General features: G+C 50.0%; 1 protein-coding gene across 8 annotated transcripts in view; it reads left to right on the forward strand.

Annotated features, from left to right (window-relative positions):
• Positions 1 to 23,368, forward strand: part of KIFC3 (kinesin family member C3) — a 77,383-nt gene that overhangs the window by 50,651 nt on the left and 3,364 nt on the right. For all 8 annotated transcript variants that reach the window (XM_086689320.1, XM_086689319.1, XM_086689322.1 and 5 more), the window contains 10 exons: positions 14,943 to 15,008; positions 15,536 to 15,679; positions 15,817 to 16,056; positions 16,581 to 16,754; positions 17,414 to 17,561; positions 17,643 to 17,773; positions 18,929 to 19,040; positions 20,264 to 20,445; positions 21,243 to 21,347; positions 23,034 to 23,164. In XM_086689320.1, coding sequence (XP_086545446.1) covers positions 14,943 to 15,008; positions 15,536 to 15,679; positions 15,817 to 16,056; positions 16,581 to 16,754; positions 17,414 to 17,561; positions 17,643 to 17,773; positions 18,929 to 19,040; positions 20,264 to 20,445; positions 21,243 to 21,347; positions 23,034 to 23,164 — 1,433 coding nt within the window. The remainder of the gene's footprint in view (positions 1 to 14,942; positions 15,009 to 15,535; positions 15,680 to 15,816; positions 16,057 to 16,580; positions 16,755 to 17,413; positions 17,562 to 17,642; positions 17,774 to 18,928; positions 19,041 to 20,263; positions 20,446 to 21,242; positions 21,348 to 23,033; positions 23,165 to 23,368) is intronic.

The raw sequence follows: 23,368 nt of genomic DNA on the forward strand, positions 1-23,368 counted from the left end.
TTCTGACTGCCAGCTCTTTTCTGAAAACTTCAGGGGGTGCACCTGAAATTCCAGGTCCCTGAGCTACTCTTCGGAAGGTCCGACTCTGTGGAGCTATGTTCAACCACATGGGCCGGGAGCCAGGTTCAAATCCTGACTTTGGACACTACTCAGTTTCAGCTGTGGGACCTTGGGCTGGTTAATTACCACTCTGCACCTCAGTTTCCTCATCTGTCAAGTGGACATAAAAGCACCTGATGAGATGATCCAGTATTGTGGTTGTTGCTGCCAGCACCGCCATCTTTACTGGGAAGAGTTTTGGATTTGGAACCACACAAACAGGGTTCTAGTCCTGGCTGTGCCACTCGCTAGCTGTGCGGCGGTAGGAAGTGACTTCCTCTCCGAGCCTTCGTTTACCATTCTCTAAACTGGGACTAATCAATGTTGCTTCATGGTTATTGGACAGATCAATTGTGAGACTGGACAGAAAAATGGGTGATAAACTGTAAAGTGCTATTGCCTCGTGAGGTATCACTTCTGTGTGCTCTGGTCTTCTGTCTGCCTCACTGTGGTTTGACACAGATTGACCTTCCTCCTCCTCTAAGAAGAAAAGCCCATCAGTGGGGGACACTCTGCCTCACTGCCGTGGTGCCTTATTCCCAACCTTTTCCAGACTTGCCTTCTGGGTGTGGCTCTTCCTGAAAGGCAGGGTAGCCTAGTAGTTGAGTTTGAGGGCCCTGTAGTGGGGGTGGTCACTCAGACCCAAGTTTAATCCTAGGTCCACCACTTAGTGGTCAGGTGACCTTGAGCAAGCTGCTTAACTAAGGCTTTCACCTCACCCCACCCCACTCTGAACCATGTCAGAGTTCTCGGTCAGACTTGAAAACACTTTAAACCAAGTCCTTGGCAACCTCCAAATTATCCTTGGTGACCCTGATATCCCTGTGGCCATAATCTTGGGACCAAAAGGGCATATAAAAAAGCCACCTTAACTAAGGCTTAATCTCTTGGAATCTCAATTTCTCTTCCTGTAAAGTGGGGATGATAATAGTGTCTACCTCACAGAATTGGGGATTCGAAGTGATGATCTCAGGAAGTCCTGTACCATGCTGGCAAACTGACTCAGGAAATGGGGCTGCCATTATCACTGTTGGAACCTGGGCTTGTGGGGGCGGTGGGAGTCTTTTGAGGCTTATGCACTGATAAGTGTCAGATGGCGATAGCTGTATTTACCAGGAGCCCACTGTGCTCCTTGTGGGGAGCACGCGGGCCCAGGTCCTCGGTGCTCAGGAGGACCCAAGCCACAGAGGCCACTGGTCTTGGTCTGGCAACAGGAGAGAGACCGTGGCTGGTCTGGATGACCCTCCCTGATGTTGGCAACTATAGCCCCGGGCCACATGCTATAGCTCCCCTCCCCTTTTGTGGATGTGCCTGGAGCAGTGGCCTCCACACTTCCAAGGCCCTGCCAGTGTTACACGTTCCCAGACTGGCCACACCCCCCCACCTTAATGCCCCTGAACCTCCAGATAGAAGCTTAAAAAACTGTTCAGAGACCACAGGCTGGTAGACTAGATCGAGCCTTCAAGTGTGTCTGATTTGTTTGCCTTTTTTTTCTTTTTAACCATTAAAAAATTGTGGTAGAATACGCACAACAGAAAATTTATCACTTTAACCATTTATTTATTTATTTATTTATTTATTTATTTATTTAATTTTATTTTTTAAATTTACGTCCAAATTAGTTAGCATATAGTGCAACAATGACTTTAGGAGCAGATTCCTTAATGCTCCTTACCCATTTAGCCCATCCCCCATCCCACACGCCCTCCAGTAACCCTCTGTTTGTTCTCCCATTTAAGAGTCTCTTATGTTTTGTCCCCCTCCCTGTTTTTATATTATATTTGCTTCCCTTCACTTGTGTTCATCTGTTCTGTGTATTAAAGTCCTCATGAGTGAAGTCATATGATATTTGTCTTTCTCTGACTAATTTCAATTAACATAATACCTTCTAGTTCCATCCATGTAGTTGCAAATGGCAAGATTTCATTCTTTTTGATTGCCTATGGACATTTGGGCTCTTTACATATTTTGGCTATTGTTGACAGTGCTGATATAAACATTGGGGTGCATGTGTCCCTTTGGAAAAGCATACCTGTATCCCTTGGATAAATATCTAGTAGTGCAATTGCTGGGTCATAGGGTAGTTCTATTTTTAATTTTTTGAGGAACCTCCATAATGTTTTCCAGAGTGGCTGCACCAAGTTGCCTTCCCACCAACAATGCAAAAGACATCCTCTTTCTCTGCATCCTTGCCAACATCTGTTGTTGCCTGAGTTGTTAATGTTAGCCATTCTGACATACGTGAGGTGGTATCTCATTGTGGTTTCCATTTGTATTTCCCTGATGATGAGTGATGTTGAGCATTTTTTCATACGTCAGTTGGCCATCTGGATGTCTGCTTTGGAGAAGTGTCTATTCATGTCTTTTGCCCATTTCTTCACTGGATTATTTGTTTTTTGGGTGTTGAGTTTGATAAGTTATAGATTTTGGATACTAACCCTTTATCTGATATGTCGTTTGCAAATATCTTCTCCCATTCTGTCAGTTGCCTTTTAGTTTTGCTGATTGTTTCCTTCACTGTCCGGGAGCTTTTTATTTTGATGAGGTCCCAGTAGTTCATTTTTGCTTTTGTTTCTCTTGCCTCCGGAGATGTGTTGAGTAAGAAGTTGCTGCAGCCAAGATCAAAGAGGTTTTTGCCTGCTTTCTCCTCGAAGATTTTGAAGGCTTCCTGTCTTACATCTAGGTCTCTCATCCATTTTGAGTTTATTTTTGTGTATGGTGTAAGAAAGTGGCCCAGGTTTATTTTTTTGCATGTCGTTGTCCCGTTTTCCCAGCACCACTTGCTGAAGAGACTGTCTTTATTGCATTGGATATTCTCTCCTGCTTTGTCAAAGATTAGTTGGCCATGCATTTCTGGGTTCTCTATTCTGTTCCATTGATCTGAGTGTCTGTTCTTGTGCCAGTACCATACTGTCTTGATGATTACAGCTTTGTAGTATAGCTTGAAGTCCGGGATGGTGATGCCTCCTGTTTTGGTTTTCTTTTTCAAGATTGCTTTGGCTATTCGGGGTCTTTTCTGGTTCCATACAAATTTTAGAATTGTTTGTTCTAGCTCTGTGAGGAATGCTGGTGTCATTTTGATAGGGATTGCATTGAATATGTAGATTGCTTTGGGTAGTATCGACATTTAACAATATTTGTTCTTCCTATCCAGAAGCAGGGAATCTTTTTCCATTTTTTTGTGTCTTCTTCAGTTTCTTTCATAAGCTTCCTATAGTTTTCAGTGTGTAGATTTTTCACCTCTTTGGTTAGATTTATTCCTAGGTATTTTATGGGTTTTGGTTCAATTGTAAATGGGATTGATTCCTTGATTACTCTTTCTGTTGCTTCATTATTGGTGTGTAGGAATGCAACCGATTTCTGTGCATTGATTTTATATCCTGCAACTTTGCTGAATTCATGAATCAATTCGAGAAGTTTTTTGGTGGAATCTTTTGGGTTTTCCACGTGGAGTATCATGTCATCTGTGAAGAATGAAAGTTTGACTTCCTCCTGGTCGATTTGGATGCCTTTTATGTCTTTGTGTTGTTTGATTGCAGAGGCTAAGACTTCCTGTACTATGTTGAATAACAGTGGCGAGAGTGGACATCCCTGTCTTCTTCCTGACCTTAGGGGGAAAGCTCTCAGTTTTTCCCCATTGAGGAGGATATTAGCATTGGGTTTTTCATATATGGCTTTTACTATCTCGAAGTATCATCCTTCTTTCCCTACTTTCTTGAGGGTTTATATCAAGAAAGGATGCTGTATTTTGTCAAATGCTTTCTCTGCATCAGTTGAGAGGATCATGTGGTTCTTGTCCTTTCTTTTTTTGATGTGATGAATCATGTTGATTGTTTTGCAGATAGTGAACCAGCCCTGCATCCCAGGTATAAATCCCACTTGGTCGGTCATTGTGAGTAAATTTTTTAATGTATTGTTGGATCCGGTTGGTTAACATCTTCTTGAGGATTTTTGTATCCATGTTCATCAGGGAAATTGGTCTATAGTTCTTCTTTTTAGTGGGGTCTCTGTCTGGTTTTAGAATCAAAGTAATGCTGGCTTCACAGAAAGATTTGGAAGTTTTCCTTCCATTTCTATTTTTTGGAACAGTTTCAAGAGAATAGGTGTTAACTCTTCCTTAAATGGTAGAATTCCTCTGGAAAGCCATCTGACGCTGAACTCTTGCTTTTTGGGAGATTGTTGATTACTAATTCGATTTCTTTACTGGTTATGGGTCTGTTCAAATTTTCTATTTCTTTCTGTTTCAGTTTTGGTAGTGTATATGTTTCTAGGAATTTGTCCATTTCTTCCAGACTGCCCATTTTATTGGCGTATAACTGTTCATAATATTCTCTTATTATTGTTTTTATTTCTGCTGTGTTGGTTGTGATCTCTCTTCTTTCATTCTTTTTTTTTTTTTTTTTTAATTTTTTTTTTTCAACGTTTATTTTTGGGACAGAGAGAGACAGAGCATGAACGAGGAAGGGGCAGAGAGAGAGGGAGAGACAGAATCGGAAACAGGCTCCAGGCTCTGAGCCATCAGCCCAGAGCCCGACGCGGGACTCGAACTCACGGACCGCGAGATCGTGACCTGGCTGAAGTCGGACACTTAACCGACTGCGCCACCCAGGCGCCCCATCTCTTCTTTCATTCTTGATTTTATTTATTTGGGTCCTTTCCTTTTTCTTTTTGATCAAACTGGCTAGTGGTTTATCAATTTTGTTAATTCTTTCAAAGACCCAGTTTCTAGTTTCATTGATTTGTTCTACTATTTGTTTGGTTTTTGGTTTTGATAGTATTAATTTCTGCTCTAATCTTTATTATTTCCTGTCTTCTGCTCGTTTAGGGTTTTATTTGCTGTTCTTTTTCCACTTCTTTAAGGCGTAAGGTTAGGTTGTGTACCTGAGATCTTTCTTCCTTCTTTAGGAATGCCTGGATTGCTATATACTTTCCTCTTATGACTGCCTTTCCTGCGTCCCAGAGGTTTTGGGTTGTGGTATAATCATTTTCATTGGCTTCCATGAACTTGTTAATTTCCTCTTTAACTTCTTGGTTAGCCCATTCATTCTTTAATAGGATGTTCTTTAGTCTCCAAGTATTTGTTACCTTTCCAAATTTTTTCTTGTGGTTGATTTCGAGTTTCATAGCGCTGTGGTCTGAAAATATCTCGATCTTTTTGTACTTGTTGAGGGCTGTTTTGTTTCCTAGTATGTGGTCTATTCTGGAGAATGTTCCATGGGCACTGGAGAAGAATGTATATTCTGCTGCTTTAGGGTGAAATGTTCTGAATATATCTGTTAAGTCCATCTGGTCCAGTGTGTCATTCAAAGCCATTGTTTCCTTGTTGATTTTTTGATTAGATGATCTGTCCATTACTGTGAGTGGGGTGTTGAAGTCCCCTACTAATATGGTGTTACTATCAATGAGTTTCTTTATGTTTGTGATTAATTGATTTATATATTTAGGCTATCCCACATTTAGAACATAAATGTTTACAATTGTTAGGTCGTCTTGGTGGATAGACCCCTTGATTATGATATAATGCCCTTATGCATCTCTTGGTACAGTCTTTATTTTAAAGTCTAGATTGTCTGATATAAGTATGGCTACTCTGGCTTTCTTTTGGTGACCATTAGCATGATAGATGGTTCTCCACCCCCTTACTTTCAATCTGAAGGTGTCTTTAGGTCTAAAGTGGGTCTCTTGTAAACAGCATATAGATGGATCTTGTTTTCTTATCCATTCTGTTACCCTATGTCTTTTGATTGGAGCATTTAGTCCATTGATGTTTAGAGTGAGTACTGGAAGATATGAATTTATTGTCATTATGTTGCTTGTAGAGTTGGGAGTTTCTGGTGGTGTTCTCTGGTCCTTTCTAGTCTTTGTTGCTTTTGGTCTTTAATTATTTGTTGTTTTTTTTTTTCATCTTTTCTCCCCTCAGAGAGTCCCCCTTAAAATTTCCTGCATGGCTGGTTTAGTGGTCACAAATCCTTTAATTTTTGTTTGGGAAACTTTTTCACTCTCCTCTATTTTGAATGACAGCCTTGCTAGGTAAATAATTCTTGGCTACATATTTTTCTGATTCAGCACATTGAATATATCCTGCCACTCTTTTCTGGACTGCCAAGTTTCTGTGGATAGGTCTGCTGCAAACCTGATCTGTCTTCCGTTGTAGGTTAAGGACTTTTTTCCCCTTGCTGCTTTCATGATTCTTTCCTTGCTTGAGTATTTTGTGAATTTGACTATGATATGCCTCGTTGATTGATGGTCGGCTTTTGTCGAATCTAATGGGAGTCTTCTGTGCTTCCTGGATTTTGATGACTGTGTCTTTCCCCGGGTTAGGAAAGCTTTCCGCTATGATTTATCCACATAACCCTTCAACCCCTATTTCTCTCTCCCCCTCTTCTGGGACCCCTATGATTCTGATGTTGTTCCTTTTTAATGAGTCACTGATTTCTCTAATTCTTAAATCGTGCTTTAATCTCCCTCTTTTTTTCTGCTTCATTATTCTCTATAATTTTGTCCTCTGTATTGCTACTTCTCTGTTCTGTCTCATCCATCCTTGCCTCAGTGGCCTCCATTCAAGATTGCAGCTCAGTTATAGCATTTTTTATTTCATCCTGACTAGCTTTTACTTCTTTTCTCTCCGCAGAAAGGGATTCTAATCTATTTTCGACTCTAGCTAGTATTCTTATTATCGTGATTCTAAATTCTGGTTCAGACATCTTGTTTGTATCTGTGTTGGTTAAGTCCTTGGCTGTGGTTTCTTCCTGCTCTTTCTTTTGGGGTTAATTCCTTCATTTTGTCACTTTGAAGGGAGAAAAGGAATTAATGAGTTAGAAAAAATTAAAATTAAAAAAATATTAAAATTAAAAAATTAAACACACACACCCAAAATCAAATAAATGATGATAGCTCCTAGGTGTGTTTTGGTCTGGGTGTTGAAAGTGGCTTGATAGGTTAGAGAAAAAAGGGGGGAAAAAGGAAATTGTTTGAAAATTTGAAAAAATGAATACACTGAAGTAGACTAAAATGAAATGATGGAAGTAAAATAGAATTTGAAAAAATTTACACAAAAGTAAAAAATATAGTAGAAAAAAATGAAAGAAAAATATTTTTAATAAAAATTGAAAATAAAAATTGTTTTTTTCTCTTTCTGTATTCAAGAAAAAGAAAGGAAAAAGAGAAAAAAGAAAAAGAAAGAAAATTGAATAGATGGACCGGTAACAGACTGAAATGCCACTGCAATTACTTCATTTTCATCTAGAAGTCAAACTATGAAGCACTTTATAGTTCGTAAACTAAGCAGGTGGAGAGACTTGTGTTCCTGAAGAGCGAGGTTGGCCCAGTTGGGCGGGGCTTAGTGTAATGGCTCTGTTCTTCACTAGATGGCGCTGCTTAGTTTACTGGGGTGGATTGTGGTGGCGCTTGTAGGTGCGTATGCTCATGCGCGGGAGCGGTGAAAATGGCGTCAGCCAGCTACCCATTCTCTAGTATCGGGACTCTGTTCTCCCAGATCAGCAGTCGTGCACCTGTACTTTGTCTTCAGCTTCCCTCCACGCCCCCCATCCCGCTTTTTCACAGTCTGTGACCAAGCCCCAGGCAGCACCCCTCTCCTGAGTTTTGTCTCAGATGTGGCTGTTTTTCTCGTCCTCTTTCTTCTGAGGGACTGCGACTTTGACCTGCTTCTTCCCTCTGCAGAGGGTCTCACCGAGCAATGGCCAGGCGCCGGCCACACCCAGGAATGCTTGCGGGACCGTGCCTGCTGCTGGTGCCCAGACAGTGTGGCCAGGTGCCAGCCCTCCCCAGAAAAAGTTTGCGAGATAGTGTAGCAGCAGCGTTTCAGGGATTATGGAAAATCACAACACACATCTGGCACCAGGCTTCACCCATAATGACCTTGTTCCAGCACCAGTGATGTGGTTGTTCTCTGGGGTCTGCTGGGACCAGGGGGCCTCACAGTCTCTACCAAATGTCCTTCCAGCAGTGGAACCGCTTTTCTCTGTGTGGCCCAAGAACCTCCCGGACCCCACTCTGCTCCTGGGGACTTGCCCTTCCCACCAGAGCACCACCAGGTATCGAGCTGCAGAGTTTCAGACTCTGCGCTCCCCCTGTTATAGTCTTAATGGAATTTAAACCCTCTTCTTTCTCTTTTCTCTCTTAGTTCAGTCCCTGTGGCTGTTTACACTTTTCCACTTTCTCTTTAGCTGCTTTTGGAGGGTGCTTTTCCCATATTCTCCTCCCCTGCCTCCATCCTCTCTCTGTGTGCAAAAGCGGCTCCCTGCCCTCCACGGCTTCTCTCTCCCCAAGTTCACCTCTCTGTGCCAGGTACCTGCTGAATTTTGTGGTTTAGGTTGTGCAGATTGTTGTGTTAATCCTCAGATCATTTTTCTAGGTGTGCAGGATGGTGTAGTGTTGGTCTGGCTGTATTTCATGGATGCAAGACACAAAAAACTTCCATGCTGTTCCGCCATCTTGGCTCCCCCTCCCATCTTAACCATTTTTAAGTGTATAGTTCACTGGTATTAAGTATATTCACATTTTTATTCATGTTGCAAACCTGAAACTGTTCCCATTAAATACTAACTTCCCCCTCCCCCCTCCTCCTGGCACCCACCATTCTACTTCCTGTCTCTATGAATGTAGCTCTTCCTGGTACTTAATATAAGCGGGATCACAGTATTTGTCTTTTGGCGACTGGCTCATTTCCCTTAGCATAATGCTTTCCAGGTTCATCCATGTTATTGCAAATGGCAGGATTTCCTGTTTTTAAGGCAGAATAATATTCCATCGTATGGATATACCACACTTTGCTTATCCTTTCATTCATCAGTGGACACTTGGTCTGCTACCACATTGTACCTATTGTGAATAATGCTGCTATGAACATGGGTGTGCAAATATCTCTTTGAGACCCTGCTTTGAATTCCTTTTGGGCAAATACCCATAAGTGGAATGGCTAGATCATATGGTAGTTCCAGTTAAAATTTTTTGAGGAATCCACCATACTGTTTTCCACAGCAGGTACACTGTTTGACATTCCCACCAGCAGTGGGACAAAGGTTCTAATGTCTCCAGATTCTCATCAGTATTTGTTATTTTCTGAGGGTTATTTTTTTTAACTAATAGCCATCATAATGGGTTGAAGTGGTATCTTATTGTGGCTTTGATTTGCATTTCCCTAATGATTAGTGATATTGAGCATCTTTTCATGTGCTTATTGGCCATGTGTGTATCTTCCTTGGAGAAATGTCCATTCAAGTCCTTTGCCTGTCTTGAATTGGGGTTTTTGGGGTGGAGTTGTAGGGGTTCTCTCTATATTCTGAATATTAACCCCTTATCAGTATACGATTCACAGATAGTTTTTTCCATTCCACAGAGCACCTTTCTACTCTGTGGATGGTATCTTTTGATACACAAAAGGTTTTATTTATTTTGATGAAGCTCAATTTATCTATCTTGTCTTTTGTTGCCTGTGCTGTTGGTGTCCGATCTAAGGAAGCACTGCCAAATCCAGTGCCATGAAGGTTTTCCCCTATGTTTATAGTTTTGGTTTTCACATTTAGGTCTTTGATCTATTCTGAGTTAATTTTGTCTGTGGTGTAAGGCAAGCGTCCAATTTCATTCTTTTGCATGTGGACGTCCAGTTTTCCTGGCACTGTTTGTTGAAAAGACTGCCCTTTCCCTCTTGAACAGTCTTGGCACCCGTGTCAAAAATCAATTGACCACACATGTGAGGGTTTGTTTCTGGATTCTCTATTCTAGTCCGTTGATCTGTATGACGGTCTTTATGCCAGTACTTTATTGTTTTCATTGCTGTAGCTTTGTAGTAACTTTTGAAATCAGGAAGTGTGCGACCTCCCACTTTCTCTTCTTTTGCAAGTATGTTTTGGCTATTTGGGGTTCTTTGAGATTTCATATGAATTTTAGGATGGATTTTTCTATTTCTGCAAAAAATGCCATTGGAATTTTGATGTGGATTGCATTAAATCTGAAGAACGCTTTGGGTAGTATTGATATCTTAGCAATATGTCAATCCATAACCTGGGATGTCTTTTCATTTATCAGTGCCTTCTTTAATTTATTGAGCAATATTTTATAGTTTTCAATGTACAGATCTTTTGCCTTCTTAAGTTTATTCCTAAGTATTTTATTCTTTCTGATGCAATTGTAAATGGAATTGTTTTCTAAATTTCCTTTTTTGGATTGTCCATTGATATTGTGTAGAAGCACAACAGATTTTTACGTAATGATTTTGTATCCTGTGACTTTGCTGAGTTTATTAGTTCTAATTGGCCTCCTTTTTTATTGATCAGATTCGTTGCCAATTTTTATTTTTATTTTATTTATTTAATTTTTTAAAATATAATTTATTGTCAAGTTAGCTAATGTGCAGTGTATACAGTATGCCCTTGGCTTTGGGAGTAGATTCCCATGATTCATCGCTTACATACAACACTCATTGCTCATCTCAACAAGTGTCCTTCTCAATGCCCATCACCCATTACCCCCCCCACCCCTCTATCAACCCTCAGTTTGTTCTCTGTATTTAAGAGTCTCTTATGTTGCCTACCTCTCTGTTTGAAACTATTTTTTCCCCTTCCCTTCCCCCATGGTCTTCTGTTAAGTTTCTCAAATTACACATATGAGTGAAAACCTATATCTTTCTCTGACTGACTTATTTCACTCAGCATAGTACCCTCTAGTTCCATCCACATTGTTGCAAATGGCAGGATTTCATTCTTTCTTATTGCCAAGTAGTATTCCATTGTGTGTGTATACACACACACACACACACACACACACACACACACACACACCACATCTTTTTTTATCCATTTATTGGTTGATGGACATTTGGGCTCTTCCCATACTTTGGCTATTGTTGATGGTGCTGCTGTAAACATTGGAGTACATGTGCCCCTAGGAATCAGCACTCCTGTATCCTCTGGATAAATTCCTGGTAGTGCTATTGCTGGGTCGTAGGGTAATTCTAGTTTTAATTTTTTGAGGAACCTCCACACTGTTTTCCAGAGCCAGTTGCCTATTTTTAAACCTTAGTTAAGTTCACATAAAGATCTGGAATTCCTATTTTGTCAGAATATATTGGAAGACGTGGCACCTCTGGCCCGACAGTCCCACGTGGCACCCACATGCCTGGAGCCTTGCAGCAGCTCCTTCCTTTGGCAGAAGTGAGTGTCCTCCTGCTGGTGCCCAGTGGTGCCCCATCCTCTAGCACCCCTCCTGGCCCCACCCTGCCTGACAGCCTCACTCACAGACCTTGCTCTACCCAGCCCCTTGTGCACTCATTCTTCCTACATGTGTTTACAGAGCACCTGCTGTGTGTCAGGCACTGTCCTAGGCACTGGGAATTCGTCACCCACACTACAGACAGATATCTCTGCTCTCACGGGCCTTTATTCTAACAATAGAACTCGCTGTGTGCTGGGGTCTGTCCTAAGCGCTTTACTTACGTTATCTCATTTAATCTCACTTAATGCCCTTGTAGGGGTAGCCTCACTGTCCTGATGAGGAAAGCAAGAGGCGTGGTGAAGTTGAGACTTTTCCAAGGTTATCCAGCGAGTAGGGTGATGTCTATATTAGAAAGCTGGGCAGTCAGGCCTGAGAACCCCTGTGCCCGACTGCCCCTCAGTGGCAGAAGGACCTGAATGTGAAAACTTGGCAGTGGGCAGGGCAGGGTGGATGGGGCCAGATGGGCACAGTCAGTCATGTAGCCATATGTCCTGAGAAGGGGGAGTGTGTTGGTGACGGGATGGGGTGCTTCCGGGGGCCGCCCCTCTGGCCTCTGTTTCCTCAGGGTGTTCTGGGTCCCAGCACCTCTTGCCTTTTCAGCTCAGCAACGCCTTGGTCTCGCCACTGGGAGAGCCCTCTTTTCCTCAGAGGACAGACAGCTGGTGATCAAGAGCCAGGCTTGGTGGGAGGTGGGGAGGTAATCAGCAGGTTGTCTCCACTGATGGGAGCAGACAGCTGAGAACACAGACCTGCGCAGGGCAGCCCCACCCTCTACTGAACCCACTTCTGCTGAGAGATGGAAATGTGGGTTTGTGTCAGATGGGTCCCAGCTCCCCGCTCCCACTGAGGCCCTGTGCACCAGGCCCATGACCCAGTTTCTTCAGCTGACAAGGAGCCTGGGCCTGGGAAGGGACGTTGCACAAATCTAGCCTGGTCCCTTGGTCAGCCCTGGGGTTGACATCATACCCTCCTGGGCACCATCACAGCAGCCTGCCGGGGACCTGCTTCCCCTTCGGCCTGGCTCTTTGCCCTCAGGAGTGTGCATGCCGCTTGTCTGCTGTCACTTCTAGTGTTCATTGGGTGTCTACTGTGTGCTGGTCACCTGCCGGGGTCGGGGCTTATGATGAGTAATAGAGAAGGTCCCTCCCCTCTTTGCGGATAGATGCCAGCACGATTGCTGACTCAGAGCCCGGGCGGGTGTGGACAGGATGCCTCTGGGGGCTCTCTCCTGTGGAAGGCCTTCCTCGCTGCTCTGGTTCACCCTCAGCACCCCGCTCTCTGCTCTCACCGCTCCTGAAATAGACCCCTCTGGGTAGAGGGCAATGGCCCCACTCCTGAGCAGCATACATCCTGACTTCTCAGCCCCAAATGCAGCTGGCCTGCCGGGGCACAGTCACCATGCACCACAGCGGTGACTGGTGCCTGACAGGCCACACTGCTGTGTTGGTGGGCCATGTCCCCCGCTGTCCTAGACAAGCCAGGAGATGACTGTCTGACATCTCTGACAAAGGGAGTCTTTTATAGCCTCTTCCTCAACCCCTCACCCTCACCCCAGCCTGCCCCATTTTGTAGCCACCTCCTTTTGGGGCACCCCTCAGAAATTCCAGGTAGAGCCTAGGAGTGCGCAGAGTTCTGATTGTGATGCAAGAAAGGAGCAGGAGCCTGGGCTACAGGCAGGTGGCAGGCAGGCGTCCTGACCCCGCAAGTAAGCACTTGGAAAACCCCATTCTCGCTGCATCTGGGGCTGAGTGCTGGTGGCGAGGTCTCAGCACACCCAGCCCGGTGCTGAGGAAGCAGCCTGTCTGAGGCACCTGTTCAGTGCAAGTGGATCTTCCTGGAGTGCTTTCTGAGGGAAGGAATGGGGGTGGGGGGACTCAACCTTTCAAAAGGAGGTAGACCCACCTATATCAGGATGGGGGGAGTGTGTGTGAGAGGAGTACGTATTCTTTGAGGCTTACAAGTTACTGAAAAGCATAAAGAATTTGGCAGAATTCTACAGTCCAGAGACGACTTCTTCTTGGTGTTACATTCGCAATTTTGTTTTCAGACTTTTGACTTAACTATGTCCGGGAGCCTTTCTCCAAGTCACTTAAAACTTCTGCTAACCCTAACCGTGACGACTACGCACTAGTCTGCGTGTACCTACGCCATAACTTGCGTAACCATTCCCTTAATGCTGGGGATTCACGCTAGTCCCGATTTCACCACCAAGGAATGAAAGGCTGCCTTCTGTGAGGTGTCCCTCACTCCCCTCTAAAGCCGGGGGATCTGAGTGCTCCTCCCACCAGGGTCTCAGCAAAAGGGGGCATCGGAGGTGGCACAGGCCTGGTCTGCATGCTGCCCATGCTACTCACACACTGTTGATGACATCTCAGCCATGTAAAGTGGGGAGATTTGACATATCCCCAAATCCCAACATCTGGCCTGTCTTGAAAGGTCAGACGTTTGGAGACGTGGGCCTGCATGTCTCTGGCCGCGGCCTGCAGGGAGTGCATTGTGGCTGCCTCCTAGGGGTGGATAGCAGGTGTCCAATCCTGCACTGCCCCTCACCTGCCTTACCTGGCCCTGGCTGGCCCCTGCAGGCAGGGGACTTTGTCACCTGTCGCTTAGTAATAAGAACCTAGCGCTTCGTGGTCCACTTGTGTAAAACCCACCTCTCCTAAGCCCCCGCCGAGTGAGTCTGACTCTCACTGTGCCTTCTCAAGGTGAGGTATGGTAGGGTATGGTCCTCATAGAATGTTCTGCAAGAAAACCGCCAAACATGCTCTAATGAATGCTGGTGCCAAAGTCATTGGCTGCATTTGCAGTTATCTCCCGAGAGGTTCCTGCAGGTGGGCTGATAGAGAACCAGGGTTTGGGGCCTGCGAGGAGGATGGCCAGCGGGGGGACAGCTCTAGGGGAGGGTCGCCATCCTGGGATGTGCACTCTCAGAACTGGCATCGTGCTTGCCCCCGCCTTGGGCTCTGGCTGAGCCAGGCCACCCTTGCCTCCTCACAGACCGTGCACCCCTCCTCTTTCTAATAGCCTCTGCTGGCCATGGCTCTCCAGCAAGACAGGCTGGGAGCTGGGGTGGACACAGGTCTGAGATGTGCCCTGGTCACTGACAGACCTGTCTCCACAGGCAGATTCACCAGGAACCACTTGAAGTGGAAAAACTTAGGACTTGGGCAAGGACTGATCCAGGTTTTGTAGTGCCTAGAGTTTATACAATTTGGAAGCCTTTTTAAGGAAAAAAGAAAAAAAAAAAATATATATATATATAATTACAAATACCTAAGTAGACGCAGGGGCCGATGCAAGGCAGGCGTCCTGAGGTCAGCCTTCTGAGTCTCCCAGGGAGCTGCCTCTGGTGTGGGCTTGGTGGTACACGGGTCACCTCTGCTTTGCTTGCTCCCCAGACTTTCCTGAGAGCCCAGGCTACCTGGGTCTTGAAGTGGGAGAGGGTGCTGAAGGGTATTGGGATGGGGCAGGTGTGTGTCACCTGGAGTCCCAGGTGTGGCCTGATGCTTGAACACAGGGAGGGCTGGGGCTGAGAGATTAGGCCTGGGTGTGGGCTGGAGGTGAGGAACAAGAGGCTCACCGTGACCGTGACTGTGGCTTTGTGCTGGCAGGTGGAAAACCTGAAGGAGAAACTCATTAGCCAAGCCCAGGAAGTGAGCCGCCTTCGATCAGAGCTGGTGAGGCTCAACACTGCCATCCTAAGGTGGGCGGGGGAGGCGGGGGTTGGCCGGGTCTCATGCAGACTGACCCTTCCAGATGGGATGTGCGACCCCATCTCTCCAGGGCCCTCACTTCCAGCCCAAGCCGGGGCTGCCCGTGTGCCCATCAGACTGCCATCCTGCCTGGGAGATGCTCCCTGAATATTTGTCTCCACTCACTAGGTCCTCAGAGGTCATGTGACCCCCAAAGGGAGGGAGGTTAATTCTCGTTTGCTGATGTAAAATAGGAGTGTGATCTCTGTGTATAAATACGACTTTCTTGTTACTTTCACACTCAGGAAAATAGAATGAACGGGGCGGGGTGAAGTCCGTCCCTCCAGCTCCCCTTTCCTCCTGTCTTCTCATTTCCCTCTGGAGCTCCTGCTCTCTTCCCTCCCTCTCCGCCTTTCTCTTTCCCTCTCCTTCTCCCCACCTGTCTCCTGTCTCCCCTGCCCTGGTAACCCTCTCCACCTCACATGTGTCCCCTGTGCTCCGGCCGTCTGCAGGGAGGCACGGACTTGGAGAAGCACCGGGACCTGCTGATGGTGGAGAATGAACGGCTGAGGCAGGAGATGCGGCGCTTCGAGGCAGAGCTGCAGGAGCTGCGGGCCAAGCCGGTGGCCCCCTGCGCGGGCTGCGAGCACAGCCAGGTGAGCGGGCTGGCCCCGGCCCCACCCGGTCCCAGAGGGCTCAGTCCCCAACGGTGACCCAGTTCCTCACAGTGACCCCTGCCCGCTTGTCTGTCCTTCCCTGGGTCCCGGCGTCGCTCGCCACCGCCTGCCTGCAGGAGAGCGCCCAGCTCCGGGACAAGCTGTCACAGCTGCAGCTGGAGGTGGTGGAGAACAAGGGCATGCTGTCGGAGCTGAACCTGGAGGTGCAGCAGAAGACCGACCGGCTGGCGGAGGTCGAGCTGCGGCTCAAGGACTGCCTGGCCGAGAAGGCGCAGGAGGAGGAGAGGCTGAGCCGGCGCCTCCGGGACAGCCACGAGACCATCGCCAGCCTGCGGGCCCAGTCGCCGCCAATCAAGGTGAGCCGTGGCCACGTGCAGGGCCTTGGGAGCGCCCTCTCCATCCCGCGCCCAGGGCGGGGCCTCCCGGAGGAGGGGCTTAAGCGTCTTGGTGAATGAGGAGGGGCAGGTGGTTGAAGGAATCATTGCAGGTCTGCCCTTAGTCTTGCCCCTTCCTCTCCTTGCCGTCTAGGGCCAGGCGCGTAGCGGGCATCTGGCAACTGAGGCTTGAGGTGCCCGTGCGTGCCAGGCATGGATGTGATGCACCACGAGGTTCTACCTTCATCTTTGCCCTTCTTGTCTGTCCTGTGCCCAGGCTGGGGCCACAGCCAGGCTCTTGGTGGGCTAATTAGATGAGAGCATTCCAGGAGGCCCTTGCAGCATCCTGGAAAGCCAGTACCTCGAGGCCTCTCTAGTTTTTTCTGGGGGCTCTTGGCAGGATGTCCCTGAACGTCCCTTCCCAAGGCCAGTCGCGTCTCAGGACCCCCGGGTGAGGTCGAGGCACCAACGCGCCGCCACGTGCCCGTCCCTCCTTCCCCTCACAGTATGTCATCAAGACCGTGGAAGTGGAGTCGTCCAAGACCAAGCAGGCCCTCAGCGAGTCCCAGGCCCGGAACCAGCACCTGCAGGAGCAGGTGGCCATGCAGAGGCAGGTGCTGAAGGAGATGGAGCAGCAGCTGCAGAGCTCGCACCAGCTGACCGCGCAGCTCCGGGCACAGGTGCGTGGGCTGCGGGGGCGCGCGTAGCTGTGGGAGAGCATGCGCACGCCCGGCTGGAGAGAGCATGCGCACGCCCGGCTGGAAAGCCAGAGGCGGGCCTTCAACACAGTATGGCGGGTCAGCGCTCCGGGGTCCGACGCGCCTGGGTTCTGGTCCCTTCTCTCCCTGCTGGCTGCATGACCAAGGCCAAGTTTTGTTAGTGTCTGTTTCCTCATCTGTAAAATGATGTGATGCAGAACTCCCCTCCCAGTGGGACTCAGAGCCATAATCATTAAAGGTTCCTCACACAGGGTCTAGCGCACACGTTCTTAGAAAGGAACCCTGGTCACTACTGTATAACAAGTGCTCTCCCCTGCCCTCCTGGGGCCTGTAGCTTGTGCATCTGTTACGTGCCAGGACCCAGGCTGGTGCCGGGGGTAATGCAAGGAAGTAGCTGCACGGAGCTCCCAGACCTTTCGAGGAGCGAGATGGCCATCTACCCTTCTCCTGTGTGTGTGTGTCTGTGTGTGTATGTGTGTGTCTATGTGTACATGTAGGGGTCAGTGTTTGCTCACGTGGGCTGTGGGGTAGGTGAGGGGCTTCTTTCTGGCTCTCCCCCCCCACCCCTTCTGAGCTTCTCTCCCCCCCACACACATTGAGCTTCTGGTCTTGGCCATCAGATCGCCATGTACGAGTCAGAGCTGGAGCGGGCACACGGGCAGATGCTGGAGGAGATGCAGTCCCTGGAGGAGGACAAGAACCGGGCCATCGAGGAGGCCTTTGCCAGAGCCCAGGTGGAGATGAAGGCTGTGCATGAGAACCTGGCAGGTGAGCCGGCTGGCCGGGCCCTGGCCTGCCCCGTGCCATAGCCCCTCCCCCTGTCCACTTTATACCTCTGTGTCCCCATAGGTGTCCGGACTAACCTGCTGACGCTGCAGCCAGCGCTGCGGACCCTCACCAACGACTACAATGGGCTCAAGCGGCAGGTGCGTGGCTTCCCCCTGCTCCTGCAGGAGGCTCTCAAGAGCGTCAAGGCCGAGGTGAGTGCAGCTCATGGCTGAGGGGACGGGGGAGGCTGGGAGAGGCCCTGGAGCCCAGGGCTCCATTCCAAAATGCAGTGAAGCCTCCCAGACAGTAGCCCCCCTGCCTCACCCACACACTGCCACCCCCAGACCCTGTTTGAAAAATACACTGGTCAGGGGCAGGTATTTGGGTATTTGACTTATTGTGATGCTTTAAACCAAACATATTACATGTATTCTTATATCTCAAACATGCTGCACATATTCTTACATCTGTTAGTTTTGATTTTTTTAAGCTATACTTGTACAGTATGAGAATAGCCAGCGTCTCTTAAGTGCCTCCTACGTGCTAAGCCTTTTATAGCTGTCAGCTCCTTGAATCTGTACAACAGTCCTGCAGGGTAGAGAGACTGATATATTTTGGGAATAGAAAATAGTTCTTTCTGTGAAAAAAATTATGTCAATAATACATGGACGTGGTAGAAAGTTCAAACTATGCAGAAGAGCATCAGAAGAAAAGGAAGGGCCTCTCTCTGCCACCCTGGCCTGCTCCCCAGAGGCGGATGTCTGTCAGAATTTACCCCCCGAGCGTTCTGAGCATGATGAAGCCTGTTGATGTATTTGCGTGCACGTGCACACTTCCCTTTTTACCCAACGAAGGGCAACATATGCATGCGCGGTCTGCATTTTGGTCCTTTCCCTCATGAAGTGTAACGTGGAGGTCCGTACCTACCAAGTCCTACAGATCCGCGAATTAGATGGTGTTCTCCCCAATTTACAGAGGAGAAAAAAGAGGCTCGACGACTGAGATGGTTGCCTTAGGTCCCCCCAGCTACTTGAGATGAGGGTAGAGCTGGAGTATGGGTCCAGCTGAATCTTGTTGTAGTCAAGTGCTAGTGCTGTGAAGTGAGGGCTGAGTCCTGCTGTTTGCTCGTCAGCAGAGCAATAAGCCTCGTTGAGACTCAGTTTATTCCTCTGTAAAATGGGCCTGGCAGCAGTACATGCCCACAGGGGCTATTGGATAGAGTTGGCCTGTGACAGCGGACCTCAAGTACTCAGCCCAGGGCGGGAGGCAGTGAGCAGCTGCTGGGGTGGGGGTGGGGAGGTGGCAGGCAGCGTGGTAAGCCAGGTCGGTGGAGCCAGCCCGTGACAGCGCCGCGCACCCCCCACCAGATCGGCCAAGCCATCGAGGAGGTCAACAGCAACAACCAGGAGCTCCTGCGCAAGTACCGCCGGGAGCTGCAGCTGCGCAAGAAGTGCCACAATGAGCTCGTGCGGCTGAAAGGTGACCGCCGGGGGTGCTGGGGGGCCCTGGCACAGGGGTCCCAAGCTGGCTCGGAGGTGATGCAGCCCTTCCCCCCAGCCCAGCACCACTCCTTGGAGCTGTGCCCTGCCACCAAGGGGCTGCTGTAGCTCCGTCTTTGTAGATCCGGAAACCCAGAGAAGTCAGGGAGCTTGCTCAAACCCGCATGGCTAGTAAACAGTCTGCCCTGGATCTGGACTTGGATCCGTCCAACTCTGAAGCCCTCACCCCAGTGCCCATGGCAGGTGACCCCTGGGCCCCGAGGGGGCCGGGTGGGCTATTGAGGCACTGGGTGGGGTGGTTGGTATGCCGCTTGTTCTGACCAACGGCCTGGCCAAGCTTGAGGGTACCTGTTTGCTACACAAAGGTCTAGGGAGTGCTTGCTGTGTGCCAGGTGCTGTTCCAGACACTGAGACATGGCCGTGAGCCCACATAGATGCTGTCGCTGGCCTCACGGTGCTCACTTCAGCTGGGGCAGCAGTGATCGTTAATCACCCAGAGAACCTCAACACTGCCCCTGTTACCGGGGCTAGGGAGGGGCTCTCAGAGCCCCTTAGTGTCTGACAGTCGAGCGTGTCAGGGGGCTTCCCGGAGGAGGTGCAGCCAGACCTTGGACCTGGATGGTGAGGTGGAGTGTACAGGTGAAGGTGAAGATTCTGGCTGTAGTGGGGAGTTTGTTCTTCATTCCACTGAGATCCCACTGAAGGGCTTGAAGCGATCAGATCTATGTGCCCACACACCCCAGGGCTGCCTCTTTGCCTGGTTCTATCTGCCTGATTCCCAAGCCCTGTCCTGGCATCCATGGTGTCCTTTTAGAATGACAGCATAAGTCTCTTGGCTTACTGGGACCCAAGCCCTATCGTATAGAGAAAACTGAAGTCCAGACACATAGAGAGAGTGTCCATTTGGTATCCCACCCAGACTGGGCACAGGGCCTGAGCCCCACAACTGACCTTTCCTCCCTGTCCCCAGTGTGAAGCTCCCACTCTCAGCTGGCTTGCCCAGGAAGAAAGGGTACTGATACTTGAATTCATGATAGTGTGAGTGATCACAGCTTTGTGGGCTACCTTTCCTTGGGGGGCCTTGCTTAGAAGGCAGCAGGTTCCTGAGCCGCTGGGTTGCTCAGGACACCAGAGGATGCCAGTGTAGAGGCAGTCTGATCTTGACCCAGCCTGTACCCTTCTCTCCTCCCCCACACAATCCAGGGAATATCCGGGTGATTGCTCGTGTCAGGCCAGTCACCAAAGAGGACGGAGAAGGACCCGAAGCGACCAATGCTGTGACCTTCGATGCTGACGATGACTCCATCATCCACCTACTGCACAAAGGAAAGCCTGTGTCCTTTGAGCTGGACAAGGTCTTCTCCCCGCGGGCCTCACAGCAGGACGTGAGTGTGGCCCTATGGGGAAAGGGACAGAGCAGTGGAGGGTGGGGGGACACACAGGGAGAGAGGATGGGAGCATGGACCAAAAGAAGTATAAGAGTGGGGAAGACACGATGGGGAGGCGTGAGGCACTGGGATGCCTTGCTCCCTCCACTGGAGGAGAGAAGAGGGTGGGAAGCTAAGATTGAAGCCTCTGCAGGGAGGGAGATTCATGCACAGCCTGTGGCACCTACGTGGCCCCGCCCAACCACAGGACCCTGGCGGGTGTTGCTTCTCCAGCCGGGAGCACTTATGTAGGTCTGCCTAGGGACTCCCCCGCTGCTCCTTGGCCCCACTATGGAACCCTTGGCCTGTGAGAGCCATGTGGTCTCAGCATCCTTCTTTTCTGGCTGACCGGCCAGGGCTGTCTTGCCTGTGCCCTTCTGTCCCTGTGCTGAGCTTTACCTTTGCCCCACCCTGTCTGCTGGTGTACAGGCAGGGCTCTGGGTGCCGGGCACACGCTGGCCTCTGCCTTCAACTCACTGAGCACTCCTTTGGTGCCGGAGAAGTAGAGGTGGGGGCCCCTGAGCTCCAGAGCTGGGCAGCAGGCACTGCCCTGTCTTCCCTTCAGTCTTGGCAGCTCGACTGATGCCTATTGTGACTTATTAGTCAGAAATTCTTCCACAGTGAGCCACTCGCCAGTAACAATATGCGTTGTACTGTTACTGAAGGAGAGAGTGGTCAGGGGAGGTGGCTGGACTTGGAAATGGTGGGTGACCCGGGGGGGGGCTTGCAATCTCCATCCCATGTCACCTCCCCAGGTGTTCCAGGAGGTACAAGCCCTGATCACCTCCTGTATTGACGGCTTCAACGTCTGCATCTTTGCCTATGGCCAGACGGGTGCCGGCAAGACCTACACGATGGAGGTGGGTACCCGCTGCACAGGGCAGGGGCTCGGTGAGGACCCCACCCTGTCGCTGTCCTTGTGTCTGCGGGTTTTGTTTGGTACAGGAGCAGAGCTGGTGGTTATCTGTGTTAGCCTGGGGCACCAGGCCTGAAGAGAGGGGCACCTTGCTCAGGTGGACTTGGGATGGACCCCTGTGGTTCTGGAGGGGCAGGTGTAATGCCCACAAGCTCTGGCACCAGAGGGGTCTCTGCCTGAGGTTAGAGCCCAGGGCAGACCGCTTCTGCATCTCCCTGGATGGACCTTTGTTTCACCCATGTGCATTTATTAGGATCCTGCCATATGGCTGCCCTATGCTGGGCCCTGGGGTATGGGGATGGAGGAGGGCAGTCTCTGCTGCTGGGGCCAAGCCCCCTCTGGGGAGGGCAGCGGGAGATGGGAGCTTTGAGGGGAGGAAGAATTTCAACCAGAGGTAAAAATGGAAGGCCGCCCTTTGGTTTGTTAGCATGTGCCTGGCTCTTGAGAGGGTGCTGTGTGGTTCTCTGGGAAGGGGTGAGGACAGGCGTCCCAGTGTCTGAGGAGAGGGGTGAGAAGGCTAGACAGGCACCTTTAGGTGACAGGCTGTCATCATGGCTCTTTCCTTCCAGTCTGGGCCCCACTGTTGCCCTCGTTCTGGGATTCGTGAAGACTGGTTAGTGGGGGCCAGGCCAAGCAAGGTGGGGGAGCGAGGGGGTTGGGGGGGCTCCTAACCCTATCTTGGGTGCTCAGAGTTGGGGTGACCCCCAGGAACATCTCTCCTCCAGCAGTGCCTGCCAAGGCCCATGTATATCAGGTGCCGTTCTGGGCGCTGGGCACAGTTTGGCCACAGAGTGTCTGCTCCCGGGAGCCAGCTCACTGGTGGGGAGGCTTCAGTGCTCACAGCACATAGAGCTGTGTGTCCTGGCAGGTGCCAGGGAGAAAACTTAAAGCTGACTATGAGGAATCAGCAGTGAGGGAGGGATCAGATCAGGTGTTGGTGGGGAAGATAAAGCCATCTCCCCAGGAGGCGGCATTGGAGCCAGCCATGGGGGTGTGTGGGGACCAGGGACCAGGAACAGCAGGGCTGAGGCCGCGAGGCTGGAACATGCTAGGGGTACTGAGGCCTGGCAAGGAGGCCTGAGCAACAGACGGGAAGGGGCGTGGGTGGGCTACTTAAGGGGAGGTGACCGCTCAGGTGAAGACTCCAGATTTCTTTCTAGAAGGGCCAGCCAGCCCATCTGACCTCAGGGCACATGTGTCTCTGCCTGTGCCCCCCTTCTGTCACCCACAGAGCCCAGCTCATGGCTTCCCTGATGTGAGCCACCCTGTAGGTGGTGGCACGGAGATCATAGGTTCCCAGTGCTCCCTCCCAGGTGGCCCCCCAGGACCAGGTGTGCACCTGGTGCTCAGTGGCCCCTTGTGCAGGGCCGCGTCGGGTGCTTCACCCAGTCCTCTGCTTTACGTCTCAGGCTGGTCCTGACAGGGCAGTGCCGTGGAAAGGTGGGGAAACTGAGGCCCAAGGCGATGAAGTTGCTTGCAGCTAGTGGAGGGCGTTTTGGGGCGGACCACTAGGCACGGACTGGGAGGCTGGCCCGTGAGGGGTCGCCATAGACACCACATGGGCATCTGCACGGCCCCCCCTTGTGGTGGGGAGAGGCCTGGCTCACTGGGGCCCTGCTTCTGCCCCCAGGGGACCCCTGAGAACCCAGGCATCAACCAGCGGGCCCTGCAGCTGCTCTTCTCCGAGGTGCAGGAGAAGGCGTCCGACTGGGACTACACCATCACCGTCAGCGCTGCCGAGATCTACAACGAGGTCCTCAGGTGGGCGGTTCTGGCGCAGGGCACGGCCCGCCCGGTGGCTTTGTGGTCCGCGGGGCCATGCAGAGCTGTGTGTGACGAATGTCGGAGTCAGGGCTACAGGTCCGGATCAGCCCAGGGATCGGGTGGTCCCCGGCCCCTGCCCCACACCGGAGGCGGCAGGGAGAAGGCCTTGCTCTCAGTCCCCCCAGGACCCCTAGACCAGAC

Source organism: Puma concolor, chromosome E2, assembly GCF_028749965.1.
Source record: "Puma concolor isolate L17-30 chromosome E2, mPumCon1.1.hap2, whole genome shotgun sequence".
NCBI classification, from domain to species: domain Eukaryota; kingdom Metazoa; phylum Chordata; class Mammalia; order Carnivora; family Felidae; genus Puma; species Puma concolor.